The sequence below is a fragment of the Gymnoscopelus braueri genome (genome assembly GCF_963280865.1).
Source record: "Gymnoscopelus braueri genome assembly, chromosome: 7".
Taxonomy (NCBI): domain Eukaryota; kingdom Metazoa; phylum Chordata; class Actinopteri; order Myctophiformes; family Myctophidae; genus Gymnoscopelus; species Gymnoscopelus braueri.
In genome coordinates, this window is record NC_137608.1 from 50712615 (window position 1) to 50730114 (window position 17500).

A 17500-nucleotide genomic window follows, 5' to 3' on the forward strand; every position below is an offset into this window, starting at 1 on the left:
TGGCATGAATGAGAGTCTGTACCGCTCAGTGTGCATGTTCGGGGGGAGAGTGAGCCTCTGGCTGAAGGTGCTCACCCTATCCTGCAGCTCGCCATAGAGTGGATGGGAGGGGTTAGCCAGGATGGAATTTAGTTTGTCCCTGATCCTCCTCTCTGCAACCGACTGCAGCCCTTCCATGCGGAGGCCAACCACAGAGCTGGCCTTCTTTATGATTTTGTTGAGCCTGTTTAGCTCCCTAGCCTTGATGCCCCCACCCCAGCATACCACTGCATAAAATAAAATGCTGGCTACAACAGATTTATAAAACAATAGCCTACTACACACATTGAAGGACTTGAGCCTCCTCAGGAGGTACAGTCTGCCCTGTCCCTTTTTGTAGACAGCATCTGTATTGTTCTTCCAGTCCAGATCCTTGTTCAGGTGGACGCCCAGGAATTTGTAGGAGTCCACGATCTCCACCTCTTCCCCCTGGATGGTGATGGGTACTGGGGTCCTCCTCTTGCTCCGTCTGGCGTCGATCACCAGCTCTTTTGTCTTCTTTGTGTTCAGCAGAAGGTGGTTATGTTCAGCCCATTTGGTGAAGTTCTCCACCACACCTCTGTACTCCTCATCATTGTCCTCAGTGATGCAACCCACAATAGAGGAGTCATCTGAGGACTTCTGGAGATGGCATGTTCCAGATCTGAAGCTGAAGTCGGAAGTGTAGATGGTAAACAGAAAGGGTGACAGCACTGTTCCCTGAGGAACTCCGGTGCTACCCATTTCCACCCGGGACTAGCAGCCTTGTAGCCGGACATATTGTGGCCTCAGGGTGAGATAGTTTGTAATCCAGGCCACCATGTTGTGGTCCACTTGCATGGCTGTAAGCTTCTCAGCAAGCAGGGGAGGCTGGATGGTGTTAAACGCACTGGAGAAGTCGAAGAACATGATCCTCACCGTGCTCCCCTTCTTCTCCATGTGAGAGTACGCCTTCTGCAGCATGCAGATGATGGCATCCTCCACTCCAACCTTGGCACGGTAAGCGAACTGTAGAGGGTCCAGGGAGTCACTCACCAGAGGCCGTAGGTGCTGCAGAATTAGTCTCTCGAAGGTCTTCATGACGTGAGAGGTCAGTACCACTGGCCTGTAGTCATTCAGAGTACTAGGCCGCACTCCTTTAGGTACTGGAACAATGCAGGATGTTTTCCACCGCTCCGGCACCTTCCTCAGTCTCAGCGAGAGGTTGAAGAGATGCTTGAACACAGGTGCCAGCTGTTCTGCACACGTCCTAAGCACCCTAGGACTGATGCCGTCCGGTCCTGCAGACTTGCCCTGGTGTAACCTCTCCAGTTCCTTCTTCACCTGCTCAGAGGTCACAGTCAGTCCTGCATGGTGGGGAGGAGACAAGGGGGGGAGGCAGAGGGGGGGAGTGGCAGCATGTGTTGTGCTGGGGTATGAGCTGGAGAGCTAAGGGGGGGGTTTGCCTGGGGCCCATTTATATCAAACCTATTGAAAAACAGATTGAACTCATTGGCTTTATCCAGGTTGCCCTCCACTGATCGGCCGGTAGATTGCTTGTGGCCGGACATGTTCTTAAGACCTTTCCATACCTCCCGCACATGATTCTGTGCCAGTCTCTCCTCTACCTTCCTCTTGTAGGTGTCTTTTGCCTCACTAATCCTCTTTTTCAACTCCGCTTGTACCCGCTTCAATTCCGCCCTGTCACCGGCCTTAAAGGCTCTCTTCTTTTGGTTGAGAAGGCCCTTCAAGTCTCCAGTGACCCAGGGTTTGTTATTCGAAAAACAACGTACAGTTTTGGCGGGTACAACATCATCCACACAGGATTGTATATAGTCCGTAATACAGTCTGTTAATCCATCAATGTCCTCACTGTATGAATCATAGAACACTCCCCAGTCTGTAGCCTCAAAACGTCCCTTCAGTACCTCATTTGCCTCAGGTGTCCACTTTTGCACTGTCCTAGTGGTCACTGGCAGTTGTTTTACCATGGGCTTGTACAGGGATGTGAGGTGAACCAGGTTGTGGTCCGATCCACCCAGCTTTGGCAGTGCTGAGCATTTATATGCATCCCTAACATTTGCATAGAATAGATCCAGTGTCCTGTCCTCTCTTGTACTGCAGCTCACAAACTGATAGAAAGTGGGCAGGGTCCTTGAGAGTGATACATGGTTGAAGTCCCCTGACACTGCAATGAATGCACTGGGATGCTCTGTCTGAGATCTCGCGATAACGGAGTGAATGACGTCACACGCGACTTCCGCATTCGCTGAGGGCTGGATGTAAACAACAAACACGAGAACATGGGAATATTCACGTGGCAAATAATAGGGGCGCATACCAATAATCATCAGTTCAATGTTCGGGTTCCAGATTCGCTCCTTTACTGTGATGTGCCCAGGATTACACCACTTGTTATTGATCATCACCGCGAGCCCGCCGCCTGTACTCTTGTGGCACAGCTTTGTGTCACGGTCCGATCGCACAGTCAGGAATCCATTCACGGACACCACAGAGTCCGGTACAAGATCATGCAACCATGTCTCCGTGAAGATCATCAGGCTACACTCACGGTATTCCGAGTGGGATTTAGCCAGCTCCGCCAGCTCATCCATCCTTCCCGGCGCCTTGAGTGACCTGACATTCCCCATGACAATGGACGGCAGACACGGTCTGAAACTCTGTCTGTTTGCTCGTCGCCTCGACCCCGCTCTGCAGCCCCGAGATCTCCGCCTGAGTTCGGCCGGTAGGTCCAGCTTCCTCCGTTGGTATAGCAGGTGAGGTTTTCTCAGGGCAACCAGCTGGTCCCTTGTGTATGTGGTCCCCGATTTGGTCATTATGTGTTAAAGTGTCCACAAACTAACAAACACGTAACACAAACGAGACAACTACAACTATACTGCTAACACCAAAGCTAAAACTAGACAGTAAAACAATAAAAACACGCTAAAAACAAGCAGCTGGAACAGGCAGCTACCTCACGCAGCGCCAAACCTTCCTCCCCTCCCTGTGTGTGGGTGTGTGTGTGTGTGTGTGTGTGTGTGTGTGTGTGTGTGTGTGTGTGTGTGTGTTTGTGTTTGTGTTTGTGTTTGTGCGTGTGTGTGCGTGTGTGTGTGTGTGTGTGTGTGTGTGTGTGTGTGGGCGGGCAGGGGTGATGGCCTCCATAAGATGGATCTGAGTGCGGAAAACACACGTGTTGCATAATGAACTATATTTAAAACCGTCAGAGGCGAGGCTTGATACGTTTGACATTTCAAATCTGTTTTAATATGCAAATAGCGCGACCTGTGTTGTTAGAAGGATGCATTCCAGATAATGTGTGACTGCTGTGACATGATGGCAGATTGTATCATCCTACAAAGACAATGATACGATCTCCCACCATGCTGAAGGCGTTATGCAAGCTGTGTGTGTGCGTTGTATATAAAACCTTTTAGTCTCTGCTTGCGGTTCACTCTGTAGACCATGTGTCTCTCTTCATCACCTCTCCTGTTGCTGTTGCTCTGTGGAGCTCAGGCAAGTATTCCTGCAACTACTTTTTCAATTAATTGAATAATCATGTTATTTATATACATATTATATGGCCCTACACAGGCAAGAAACATCTTTTATGGAACCACCATGACCTTTGACCCAAAGGATACGAACGCAGATGGATCTGTGTTGGTAAGTACAGTCTTTTACAGCACCCTCTTTTCTTTTTTTTTCTTTTTCAGACCAAGATAACTCGGTTCCATTTGAGCATATTCAATCTAACAGATACGGTATACCCAGTGATAAAAATGGACTGTTAAAGGAAAATGACATAAAAGGGAACTGGTTTTCAAAACTCAATCAGAGAACAAGTACGCCTGCTCTGTGTGTCCATTAAAGTTCGGCTTCCTCCTATTAATTGTCATTATTTTGCTTGCAGTCATCAAAAGTATGTGTAAATATACTTCTGATTTCCATTACATAGGTCATCAGGAAACCACACCAGGCAAGAACAATCGATCGGGTACAATGGTAGATCAATTCCCCAACTTGTGTCTATTCCTTTGACCCCAAAATGAAATAATGTTTGGACAGTCCAAAAATATATGTGAATGATCACCAATCATTCCACAGTCCTTCCAACAATTCATTGCTGCAGGACTATTAACACATTTAGAAACCACATGATAATTACAAAGGCTTTTTAAAGATGTGGCAACCACTCACTTCCAGGTTGAGTACTCTGTGGTCAATGTGAAGAGGGGTGTTGGCGGACCCTGTACCGGTATTATGTTTTCTTTATTCTTTGTGTTTTAATTTTGTTTGGTTTTGTTTTTGTTTGTGTTGCGGTATTTGTTGACGGTGTTATGAATGTTAAATGTAAAAAAAATGAGGTTCTGTCTGAGCAGAAGTGATTCTGATACATTATGTACTGTGACTTGAACCTAATAAATTGCATATAAAAACACATTTAGAAACCAACATCACTATTTCACTCTTCTGTATATTATTATATTTTGTGATAAACTCTCCCTCTCATACAAATTAGGGTCGCAGCACAATTTACGGTACACTAATTTGACATAATAAGCCGTTATTACAAATAATGTGTTTCTTATTAGCAATAATGTTTTTTATTAGAAAGAAACAAACGTTGTTATACCCTTATTTTCCACAATTATCCCTTAATTATGTTCTAATTAGAAATTGAATGAAACGTAACAAAAGGCGTTATTAGAAATGGTGTTCTCTGCTATTAGACAGAAACAAACACAGTTATACTCTAATTATGGAACATAATTCCTAGAGGCTAACAAAGCCTAATAAGACCTAACAAAGCCTAATAATAAATACATGTTCTTTATAATGCCTAATGTTGTGTTATTTCCACTTACTTGACCGTCACATTACAACCCCACAACTACTAACTACACGATGTGATGTTAGGCTACTATTAGTCTACTGTAAGGGTTTCGTTAGAACAAATGTGTTCTTTATTAGGCCTTTATTTAATGTTATTTCCACTTACTTCAAGTTACTTTACATATAATTACAACAGAACTGTACCGTAAATTGTACATCAGCCATTCCGGGCTAACTTCATGACACATTATACAGAACACATTATGCAGTGGTTCCCCATGTTGTCTGGATCAGGGCCCAGGACCTAGGGGTGGCAGTGGCTCAGGGGGTAGAGTGGCCGCTAGAGCGGCCGGATGGGAACCTCAAGGTTCCCAGTTCGATCCCGGGCTCCCCCAGAGTTAGTGTTAAAGTGTCCTTGAGCAAGACACTGAACCCCTAATTGCTCCTGATGAGCAGGTTGGTGCCTTGCATGGTTTCCTCCTCCATCGGTGTATGAATGTGTGTGTGAATGGGTGAATGTAATGCATAATGTAAAGAGCTTTGGATAAAAGCTCTTTATAAATGCACTTGAACGTATGGAAAGCGTTCACAGGCCTCCCATCTGTTACTGTATCTTAAGTGTTCTGTTATTTGGGGGCCCACTTGTAATCTCCTCACGGCCCACCAGGGTTAGAGATCACTGGTTCCCAAACAGTGGGTCAGGAGTCTGGAACAAGGGGCCAGCCTGAGATTTTTACATTGACGCCAATACGGAAGAGACAGTTCATATGAATGGCCTGTAGTTTCGCTGTTTTACCCCTGAGGGTGTCAATTTATTTTAACGCAAGCGGATGGGTTTTTGACAAACTTTAGACTAGATTTTCTTACCTTAATAAAAATGGTCATAAATACTCTATGCTTCCAGTCGCTAGTTTAAAGTCTCCTTTCAATCATCATGATATGTGTTTTGGTAAACTATGGTCCTATTTATTTTAAAATTGACGATAAAGTAGGTTATGCTCTGGGAGGGGCGGGATGATTTGATTGACAAGCTACCCAACCAATAATGGTCTGGTGTCATTCTGCAGGATATGACGCGATATTGAAAGATGGCGGATTGCACACAGCTGACCAATGGGCTTCATTTACGCTCTGTAGAGTCTAGGGGCGTAACGCTGTCCATTCTTTTATACAGTCTATGGTCGGGACCCATGTGTCACGGACCAATTTTTATGGGTCGCAAGTAATTATCCCTCTTTGTTTTATTTCCTACATAAAAATGAATATTACAAGCTCACCAACGCTTCGTGCCGCGTTGGTGAGCTTGTAGATCTGCTATTTTCACTAGTTTGGGTCCCGGGCAAACTTGAGCTAAACGTTTGGTAACCAGTGTGTGTTAGATCATTGATGGTCATTTCAAACTCTTTTTATACACTTTATATCAGTTGAAGTTCTTTGTGCTCCAGAGGTCAACAGCTCTTCACTTTAAACATTTACCTATGGACACTATGGAGCTTCTGCTTCAAAGAGAAATGTCCCTATTTATGACATTACTATAGGCTAAAATGTCCAAAAAAAATTCCAAAAACGTTTCACAAATTATCGGAAAAGAAACACTACTTCACAAAAAAGAAAATAAACCAAAAATAGCAGATATACAGTACATGCTCACAATAGTGTCACATCGCAACAGCCAAACTGAGGGACTTTATGTAAAAAAGCTAGCCATGGTTCACATGACGCTTGTCTGTCACGAGCGTCATGGCGGAATTTCAACCTGGTTTTGGCACTTTCTCCATTTACAACCCGTACATGTATAGAGTGTTTGTTCAGTAACCGTGTTAAATAGCTCTATATTGTGATAGTAATCATTGTTATAGAGTATTTATTCAGTAACAGTGTTAAATAGCTCTATATTGTGATAGTAATCATTGTTATAGAGTATTTATTCAGTAATAGTGTTAAATAGCTCTATATTGTGATAGTAATCATTACTATAGAGTGTTTGTTCAGTAACAGTGTTAAATAGCTCTATATTGTGAATGGGCACTCTCTCTTGATTGGCTGAAATTGGCAACCCACCTGCAGTGAAATGTAAGAGAACATGAGGCACAATTATGTTTTCTCATTCCTTTATTGATATTGAGACATTCCATTCAAACCAAGCAAATTAAAGCCAAAATCTAACATCTGAACTTCAAACCATTCATGATCAGGGGCCCAGATCCCAGGGGGGAAGGAACGGATAGAAACACAACAGTGGAGCTGAAAAACGGAAAGATAAATAATCACCTCAGTCCTATATACTATGTGTGTATTTCTCCATTAAATGCATAAATGTGCATACAATAACACAATAACACAATAACATTAGGGTTGCAATTAAACATTAATTGAACATGTTAATTAAACATGCTAATCACCTTGTTTCTTCCACTGGTACTATTTATTAATTAAACATGTTAATTAAACATGCTAATCACCTCGTTTCTTCCACTGGTAGTAGATTAATCCAGACAGGAACAAGACCAGACCCAGAACCAGACCTGATGCTCCCATGGCCACCTTGTTCTTCACTGACTCTGGCATGGAGTCATCTGACAATACAAATATCATATCATATCATATCATATCATATCATATATCATTACAGTAGAATACACCTTGTTCTTCACTGACTCTGACATGGAGTCATGTGACAATAAACTACAACAACCAAACACAATAAACAATAAACAGACGACACAGTCATTGTGAGTCTGTTCAGTAATAATGAGTCCAACCCTATTGGTCCAGTCCTTGAGAAGTTTGTCACCTGATGTGACATGTCCTTCTTAGAGCTAAATACAGACACCAAGTTGAAAACAAAGGATATGATGATAGATTTTAGAAGACATAAATCAACCTTTTACTATGATGATTATAAACCAGGCTGTGGAATGTGCAGAAAGTATCTTGGGACAGAGTCATAGACTTAGAGCTGTGAGGCAATTTGTAAAAAATCAGTGCTTGTTCTGTCTTAGAAAACTGTCTTGTTTTCACATTGATAAAACCATGATGACTCTTTGATCTGTTTTTATCAAATCAATCTGGTGTTTTGTCTTTTTTTATCAAATCAATCTGGTCTTTGATCTGCTTTTATCAAATCAATCTGGTCTTTAATAAGCTTTCATCAAATCGATCTGGTATTTTATCTGTTTTTATCAAATCAATCTGGTCTTTTAACTGTTTTAATCAAATCAATAAGCTCATAGCGCGGCACGCTATGAGCTTGTAGATCTGCTATTAAAAAAAAGATATTGAACATTTGTGCAAATGTTTGAATATAATTTAGATTTCTTTTTTTTTAAACAACATTTTTTAACTCCAATATTTGCTTCTGGGGGGTCCCTGGAACAACATATTTTGATGGGGCTCAGTGGCCAAAAACATAATTTTGGGGGTCTTGACAAGAAAAAGTTTGAGCACCACTAATATAGCAACAATTGTTTTTTTCCCCCAAATAATTAAGACATAATGTTGAGAGACATTTGACATGTTACAAAAATATATATATTCAAAGATTTGCACAAATGTTCACGATTTTTCAAAAATAGCAGATCTACAAGCTCATAGTGCGGCACTCGGTACCTCTCTTTGAGCTTTTATATCTGCTATTTTGACAGTAGATTACACTAGATTACAGTAACTGACCCCAGTCCATCTTGATAGGCGCGGTCAGGCTGGGATGTTCCACCATGCATGTGATCTTCTCTCCTGATCTGTAACACACACACACACACACACACACACACACACACACACACACACACACACACACAGGTAGTACCAGTAGAGGTGTCTATTAGTTGTGTATTTCTATGTATAGGTGTCTGTTAGGTGTGTACCTGGGTGTGTACTCCAGGTAGGAGTGGTACTGGTAGTACCAGTCTCCAACAGACAGCTCATCAGTAGAGGAGAGACCAGAGGTCAAAGGTTCTTGACCTATCCACCAGGTCACCAGGATCACTTTAGGATAGAAGTCGTAGCTGCTGCACCTCAGCATGTGAGTGTGTTCACCACGACGAGGGGGAGTCTCTGACTTCAGTCTCACTTTGGGCTCCACTCCTAAAAAAGATGATGATGATTATTATTATTATTATTCTATTTATTATTATATACCAGTCAAAGGAACATGTAATTATAATTAACAATTGTATATCATCCAAATGAGATCCAAATGATCCAGAAAGCCGCAACATGCTTGGTCTTCAAACACCCTGGTCAATGCTCCACACGTCCGAGACTCTTCTTCCTTCTCTAAAACACACTGGACAACGCTCCACATTCCCTAGACTCTTCTTCCTTCTCTAAAACACACTGGACAACGCTCCACACGCCCTAGACTCTTCTCCCTTCTCTAAAACACACTGGACAACGCTCCACATTCCCTAGACTCTTCTCCCTTCTCTAAAACACACTGGACAACGCTCCACACGTCCTAGACTCTTCTCCCTTCTCTAAAACACACTGGACAACGCTCCACAAGTCCTAGACTCTACAGCCTTCCCTCAGGGCGCTTTCACACTATGGTCCCGGGTGCGCACCCCGGACCACATGGCAGATGTTGTGGTAGTGTGAACGTAGCGAACCGTTCCCCGTAACGCATCACCGTACCGTACCCGAAACCACCTTGGGAGGTAGTCTGCGGAGTAGTCTGCGGAGTCGGGAACGGAACGCGGCAGTGTGAATCCATTCGTTCCAAGAGAAGGAAGTGGACTGCTAATCATATATCATTTATATATTTTTTATAATGACACATTATTTTAGCTGGGTTATACCTTCTCATAGTTCTACTTGAATGTTGACAAGAAATAATAATCCTGCTAGTGTTTGAGTAGCGCGAGCCGTGAAAAATAATAAACAAAAAACACATGTGTGGCGAACGTATTTATAAGGATAAATACACCAAGGATTAGTCTGTGACGTCACACCAAGGCTGCGTCCGTGACGCCAATATCATATTAACAGGCGACGTTACATTTCGAGGTTTCATAGACCAGTGCACACACTGCTTTGGTTGTGTATTGTTGATCTGTTGTTATTATAACTCAAGACAACGTCAGGAACACAGTCAAACTTTATTATTCACTCTAGAGTGACTTTTCTTCTGTGAATGACATTCGCTCTCCCAAAGCCCCATAGTCAACAGCGCCCCCATGAGGCACATATTTACCATTACTGTTCAATGAAAATGGTCTCGAGTGCGTTAGAATCTTGGCCAGTGTGAATGCTGGCCAGCCAAGCGTACTCGGGAACGGTTTGATTCAAACGAACCCAGTCTGAAACCGCCCTAAAACACCCTGGACAACGCTCCACATGTGCCAGACTCTTCCCCCTTCTCTAAAACACCCTAGACAACGCTCCACACGTCTTAAACTCTTCTCCCTTCTGGCTCCCAAACGGTGGAACAAACTCCCCATTGCAGTTAGAGCTGCATACTCACTCCCAATCTACCACCATAATCTGAAGACTGTAGCACTAGACCTAGCCTTGATGACCTTGGAGGCTTATGCAAAGGTTAAAATGTAATTTAGATATCATGTTGTAGACAGATGCCAGGCTCATTGTAGACCTGGTATCCTATAGTTTGGATAGTTTCAATGTACAGATCATTTTTTTGTTTGATATTATACTGTTTAGACTGATGATAGGTTATTGGTTTACCTATGATCCTAGAATACTATTTCTATACATTTGATGTATTACCTTGTGTTTTCCTTACTTACTGTAAATCACTCTGGATTAAGAGCTTCTGATAAATGCCTACATTGTAATTGTAAGTGTCAGTGTTTGGCCACCAGATGGCACCATAGAATAACATTTAATAGAGTATTGTAGATGCTATAATAGTCTACAGTTATCTACAAAGTAGAATGCATTTATATAATGTAATTTAAACATATTAAATAATTCATAATAGTTACACAGTGCTTTACATAAACAAACAAATCAATATCATTTAATGAAAACAGTTCGAATGAACAAGAGTAGAAACAAACAAAACAATACACATAATCCTGTAGAATATTACTAAAGTGATTAAAAACATACAAAACAAACTAGTGAAGAAAATGTTTTAAATATAAAATCAGGTGGTGAAATGAATTGTATAGAGGTGTGTTTTAGCCTGCATGGTTCTTTTTAAAGTTAATTAAAAAACTCTAAAAATCTATTTTAGGCAGGTCATTATATGAGGGTGAAAGAACACTCAGAAATAGATCTAAATGTTTCATCTATACTCTGTGTATGATGATGACACCACATGTTGTGAGCTTGTAGATCTGCTATTTCCACTAAGTGACAGCGTGTTAGGATAGAGTGTAAATTTGATGACCGGCGGTCTCTCCTCAAAGGAGACTCAAAGAGTCTCCTTTGAGTCTCCTACCGGATACATTATCATCTTTACACCGGTAATCAAATTATTGTCTTAGGAATGAGACAAAAACTAAAAAATCTCCATGAATTCAAGGCTTCATGGGGTGTTTAATTGATAGAAAATAAGTCATTTTTGGGGTGAACTACTCCTTTAAGTGTTTAATAGGATCTGAAATGTTTCTCAGCAGATTAAGTAATGTTTTATAATCATTAACAGATCAATATTAACACCATTAATCATCTCTGAATAGAATCATGTGATTTCATGTTATAGTTTATGAGGTGATGAGTGTTGAGTGCTGCTCTGAGATCAGCTCACCTCTCTTGTTCAGAACATTGGAGTAGTCGATCTCAGTGTTGTGTTTGCAGATTGCCTCTCGGTCTGCTCTCATCCCAGCCAGTTGTCTAGGATCTTTATTGAGGCGCTCTGCGTTCTTCACACCAAATTCAGTGTATCCAACATACTGATCTACTCTACTGTCCCACCTGGAGATCTCATCACCATCGAAATTAGATGACCATATGTACTGTATGTCCTTCAGCTCACTGGAGTTAAACACACATCGGAAAGCCTCAAAATACACATATCCATCTGGAAATAGACAATTAAAAATGTAATTAATGTTCAGTTTTATCATCATCTGTATAATATCAACACTAGGCTAACTGCCCCCTATCGGTCAAATATAACATAACGTCTAAAATAGGTTCAGGATGTGAAATCTGGCATCAAAATGTTTTGCATGTATATTGAATATCTTAAATACAATGTGATTGAGCTACCAGTTAATTTTTGTTTCTCTATGTGTCCAGTTGTCTAGCGTGGCTGAGTAAACAAGGACTCTGTCTGTCTGTCTGTCTGTCTGCCTGTCTGTCTGTCTGTCTGTCTGTCTGTCTGTCTGTCTGTCTGTCTGTCAGACCCCATCATGTATTTCCAGGATAACCCATTTTTTATACCTAGGCTATTTGAAAATAGCAGATCTACAAGCTCATAGCGCGCCACCGAGTGCCGTGCTACGAGCTTGTAGATCTGCTATTTTCAAACATTTTAGCACTTTTACTTTTGGTACTTTAAGTACATTTTGATGCCAAAACTTTTGTACTTTTATTCAAGTCAATTTTGAATTCCGGACTTTTACTTGTAACAGAGTACTTCTAGATTGCAGCATCGTTACTTTTACTTAAGTAAAACATTTGATTACTATTATGAAGGGCCTCTCTGTGTGGAGTTTGCATGTTCTCCCCGTGTCTCCTAGGGTAGTTAATACCCTCACAAAAAAATGTAGTAATCCTGGTCACTATACCGCCTCCCCCATGACAGCCGGGGCGCCTGATGGAGGGGAAGGGAACTGGTTGGAATAACGTGTTCCTTCCACGCGCTACGTCCAACCAGGGAAACTCCCCCCTGTCAGGTGACAAGAAGGTCAGTTGGCTCTCATGCATTGAAGGAAGCATGAGCTCGGCCCTGGCCTCCCTACTGTGGGGGACTGGTGTAGTGCTGGTGTAGGGCTGGTATAGCGCCCAGGATCACTTAGGAAATTGGCACCGGGTGAAAAAAATGGGTTACAAAAATCGCGGGATAAAAACATTTTGAAAACATTTGAGTACTTTTCCCACCACTGACTCTAGTCAGCAAACAAGGTAAATAGTCACATAAGTAGAGAGTAGAGAGAACAATGTAGAGCCTCAAAGAAACTATAGGATACCAGATCAATCATTATAACAATCAGCTGAGTTATATTAAACAAATAAAGGTCATTATTTATACTGTAATTAAAGCCTGCATTGCAAACCTAAACTAAAACACTAAACTGTTGCTTTTGAATTTAAATTGCAATATTTTATATAACCCCCAAATGTATCAAATAAATCATCATTCAATTCAAATAATTGAATGAGTGCATTGACTTCTGGGGGGTCCCCAGATAACTTTTTTTGGGGGTCCCCAGATGATTAGCTTAAAGGAGGAGTTCACCCAAAAAATGACTTATTTTCTATCAATTGCACACCCCATGAAGCCTTGAATTCATGGATTTGTTTTTGTTTTTGTCGCATTCCTAAGCCAATAATTTGATGACTGGGTGTATTTCCGGTAGGAGACACAAATAATCTACTTTGTGTCTCCTACCGGATACATTAGCCGATAGGAGACAGGTATCAAATTATTAGCTTAGGAATGCGACAAAAACGTTTAAAAAATCATGAATTCAATACTTCATGGGGTGTGCAATTGATAGAAAATAAGTAATTTTTTGGGTGAACTACTCCTTTAATAGGTAACATTGTTTTCTCACTCAACAGTAAACAAACCAACATACAGTATAAGTGGATACGGATACAGGATCGTGTCTGTAGCTGGTGGGACACGCCGTCCCACCAGTCTTTTGAGCAGGAGCACGCACGTGCACATGCATCGATTAAAACAACCCTTAAGTTCACACCTCAACAAAGGCTGCCGACTGCCGGGTGTCACACCAGGTGAATTAACATAGGAATGAGCCTAGATGCATATCAATTGTCCATTGTGTGACCTGTAGTGTAGGCGTTAAGCCACGTGCGCGTGACGTCTTTAAAATAGTGTCCCACCAGGGATAGATTCACCAAATCAACACTGGATACGCTTCCTCAGACGCTTTTTGGATGCTATACGCTTTAAAAAGAAAATGTGCACAGTATACTGCGTATTTAGTGTAACACGGTAGAAGTAGAACACACCACTGCATGTACATAGTTATACCATCTACACCTCACCTACAGCTCAGGCTGTACAGAGCAGATACTAATGCAAAGATTTGTAAAAAAAAAATAAGCACCTTGAGCAGATATTCAGGTTTACTAGAAATACATATTATTTAGAATATATGTCACCATAAATGCTTAATATACATGTTTACACATTTTCATTAATGTTAAATATATTCAACTGTGTTAGTTAATAACTATTGTGTTCATAGTATTCATGTACCTTTCACTGGTGGTTTCTTCAAGGCAGTGCGAATGGTGTCCAGGTTGTGTTTGCAGAACGCCTGCAGATTCAAAGCTGTTCCATAAGTGTCTGCACCGTAGGTGATATGATCTACAAACGGAGGCTGAGGCTCCACCACCTTCCCTTTGTTGAAGTCTGCGTACATCATCACTTCACCATCCAGTGTAAACATGTACTCTTTATATGGGTCTTTAACTGTGTCTGAACAGCCAAGGACAAGAATGTCCTCATGGAACACTGGAAATAAAACAAAGATGACATTAAATTCAACAACAAACTTCTTCACAGTGACAATAACACATAATCATCATGTTAAACAATCATGTTTGCAGTGGTGGAAAAAGTACTCAAATATTCGACCGAAGTAAAAGTATCAATACTGCAATTTAGAAGTACTCTATTACAAGTAAAAGTCAATCATTAAAAATTGACTTGAGTGAAAGTACAAAAGTATTGCTATAAAAATGTATTTAAAGTACCAAAAGTAAAAGTACTAAAACATTTTAAATAGCAGATCTACAAGCTCACAACACGCGATGCGACGGGTTGTGAGCTTGTAGATCTGCTATTTTCAAATAGCCAAGGTACAGAATAGGGCTAAAGTTGTTCATGTATTTTTTATAATGTTAAAATGTATTTATCTGCAAAGTAACTAGTAACTAAAGATTTCAAATAATTGTAGTGGAGTAAATGTACAATATTTGCCTGTGAGATGTAGTGGAGTAGAAGTAAAAGTATTGGAAATTGGAAATACTCCTAAAGATAAGCATAACTACCTCAAAATTGTACTTGAGTACAGTACTTGAGTAAATGTAATTAGTTACTTGTTTACTAGTCTCGCGTAGCCAGACAACTATTCCACAATCTCTGAATGCTGTATAGAGTCTGGAAATACAACTCCCAAAATCCGAGAGAGGAAGCTGGCACTTCCGTTTACGAAAATATATTTTAAAATATCTTTACAGTTTATTATTTTATTTCCATTTCTGCTAAGCAGCAAGTTAAATATACTTAGATGATTTGTATTTATATTAAGATAAATTTGCGCAACTGTAGAGACGAAACGGAAGAGGGGAGGAGGCTTCATATCCGGTTTATATTTTAATCATGATCAGAGCTTCTGAGTCCCAGACTGTATGACCGGAAACATTTGAAAATTGTGGGGGGCAACAGTCTGGCCACGCAAGACTACTTGTTTACCTGCCTTAGCTTTTCTTCTTAAGGTGTGTGTGTGTGTGTGTGTGTGTGTGTGTGTGTGTGTGTGTGTGTGTGTGTGTGTGTGTGTGTGTGTGTGTGTGTGTGTGTGTGTGTGTGTGTGTGTGTGTGTGTGCGTGCGTGCGTGCGTGCGCGCGCGTGCGTGCGTGCGTGTGTGTGTGTGTGTGTTTGTCATTTGTTTATATTGCAATGTTCATATTTGTTTTTATATAATAACAGTAGATATAAATGTGTATATTATATAATAACAAATATAATGTACTTACTTCCTGGGATCGCTTTGACATGAAGTACAGAGGACAGGATGAGGAGGGTGGTTGTAATCTTCATCATCACTGATCAAAACTGAACTGAATTTAATAGATGAGAATAAACAGATGAGAATAAACAGATCAGAATAAACAGATCAGAATAAACAGATCAGAATAAACAGATGTTTACTGAAAGAGAAGTTCTGGAGTCTGAAAGAGATTGAAGGAGGACTTGTTCTCTAGTTCAGAAGAATCAGCCAATCAGATTAAAGATATGATGTTACATCATCTGTTTCCAAGAAGACGACAGTCTGGATTATTGCACATATCATGAACAGTATATAGCTGCTGCTTATGCACCTTATATCTCCTCATGTACATACTGTACCTTATGCACCTTATGTCTCCTCATGTACATACTGTAGGCCTAAATAATATAAACCTTATGCACCTCATGTCTAACCTCATGTACATACTGTACCTAATGCACCTTATGTCTAACCTCATGTTTATACTGTACCTTATGCACCTTATGTCTCCTCATGTACATACTGTACCTTATTCACCTTATGTCTCCTCATGTACACACTGTACCTTATGCACCTTATGTCTAACCTCATGTTTATACTGTACCTTATGCACCTTATGTCTCCTCATGTACATACTGTACCTTATTCACCTTATGTCTCCTCATGTACACACTCTACCTTATGCAACTTATGTCTAACCTCATGCATATACTGTACCTTATGCACCTTATGTCTCCTAATGTACATTATTGTACCTTATGCACCTTATGTCTCCTCATGTACATACTTTATGTCAATATCTTTGTTTAATTCATCTTTTATTCTCTCCTTGCCCCTCCCCCCGTCTTCTTTTCTTTCTCTTTCTGAAAATAACTAAAACAATGGAGCTGCACAAAAAATAACTTCACCCACTTCTACTTACTTCCTGGGATCACTTTGACATGAAGTACAGAGGAGAGGATGAGGAGGGTGGCTGTAATCTTTATCATCACTCATCAAAACTGAACTGAATTTAATAGATGGTAATAAACAGATGAGAATAAACAGATCAGAATAAACAGATGTTTACTGAAAGAGAAGTTCTGGAGTCTGAAAGAGAATGAAGGAGGACTCGTTCTCTAGTTCAGAAGAATCAGCCAAGATGTTACATCATCTGTTTCTGGAAAGAGGACAGTCTGGACTCTGGATTATTGCACATATCATGAACAGTATAACTGCTGCGTATGCACCTTATGTCTCCTCATGTACTGTACCTTATGCACCTTATGTCTAACTTCATGTACATACTGTACCTTATGCACCTTATGTCTAACCTCATGTACATACTGTATGTAAATATCTTTGTTTAATTCATATTTTATTCTCTCCTTGACCCTCCCCCGTCTTCTTTTCTTTCTGAAAATAACTAAAACGATGGAGCTGCACTAAAACATATTTTCTTTTCACCTTTACCCTGTGATATCTGACAATAAAGATGATTCGGATTCTGTTGAAGAGAAACATAAGAAAGAAAGAAAGAAAGAAAGAAAGAAAGAAAGAAAGGGGGACAACTTGAATCAGAAAGTAAAATATCTGGTCACTTTAGAAGGGAATAACCAAATAAAATGCTGGAGCACTCCACTGGTCAACTCTGCACATATGTATTATTATGCGGGGTGACAAGGGGGTGTGGTCTCCGAAGACCATGTTCACATGGCGGCCATTTTGCTATTAAGTTAATGAAATACCGTTGCCACCCTGTGTATTCAATGCAAAATGAATATGTTCTATTATTTCCAATTCCATAGTGT

At 40.7% G+C, this 17500-nt stretch overlaps 2 protein-coding genes across 8 annotated transcripts in view; both read right to left on the minus strand.

Moving 5' to 3' along the window:
- Positions 1 to 16755, minus strand: part of LOC308089219 (H-2 class II histocompatibility antigen, E-S beta chain-like) — a 43162-nt gene extending 26407 nt beyond the window's left edge. The window contains exons 1-2 of one of the 3 annotated variants that reach the window (XM_080433807.1): positions 16633 to 16755; positions 15697 to 15780 (exon numbers count right to left, since the gene is read on the minus strand). In XM_080433807.1, the coding sequence (XP_080289933.1) occupies positions 15697 to 15763 (67 nt within the window). In that variant the 5' untranslated portion in view covers positions 15764 to 15780; positions 16633 to 16755. The remainder of the gene's footprint in view (positions 1 to 15696; positions 15781 to 16632) is intronic. The other 2 variants (XM_080433808.1, XM_080433806.1) reach the window with 2 other exon arrangements.
- The window catches only part of LOC308089220 (H-2 class II histocompatibility antigen, E-S beta chain-like), an 88471-nt gene continuing 77924 nt past the window's right edge, over positions 6954 to 17500 (minus strand). For all 5 annotated transcript variants that reach the window (XR_013933476.1, XR_013933477.1, XR_013933478.1 and 2 more), the window contains exon 10: positions 6954 to 7104. The gene's annotated coding sequence lies outside the window, so the exon portion shown is untranslated. The remainder of the gene's footprint in view (positions 7105 to 17500) is intronic.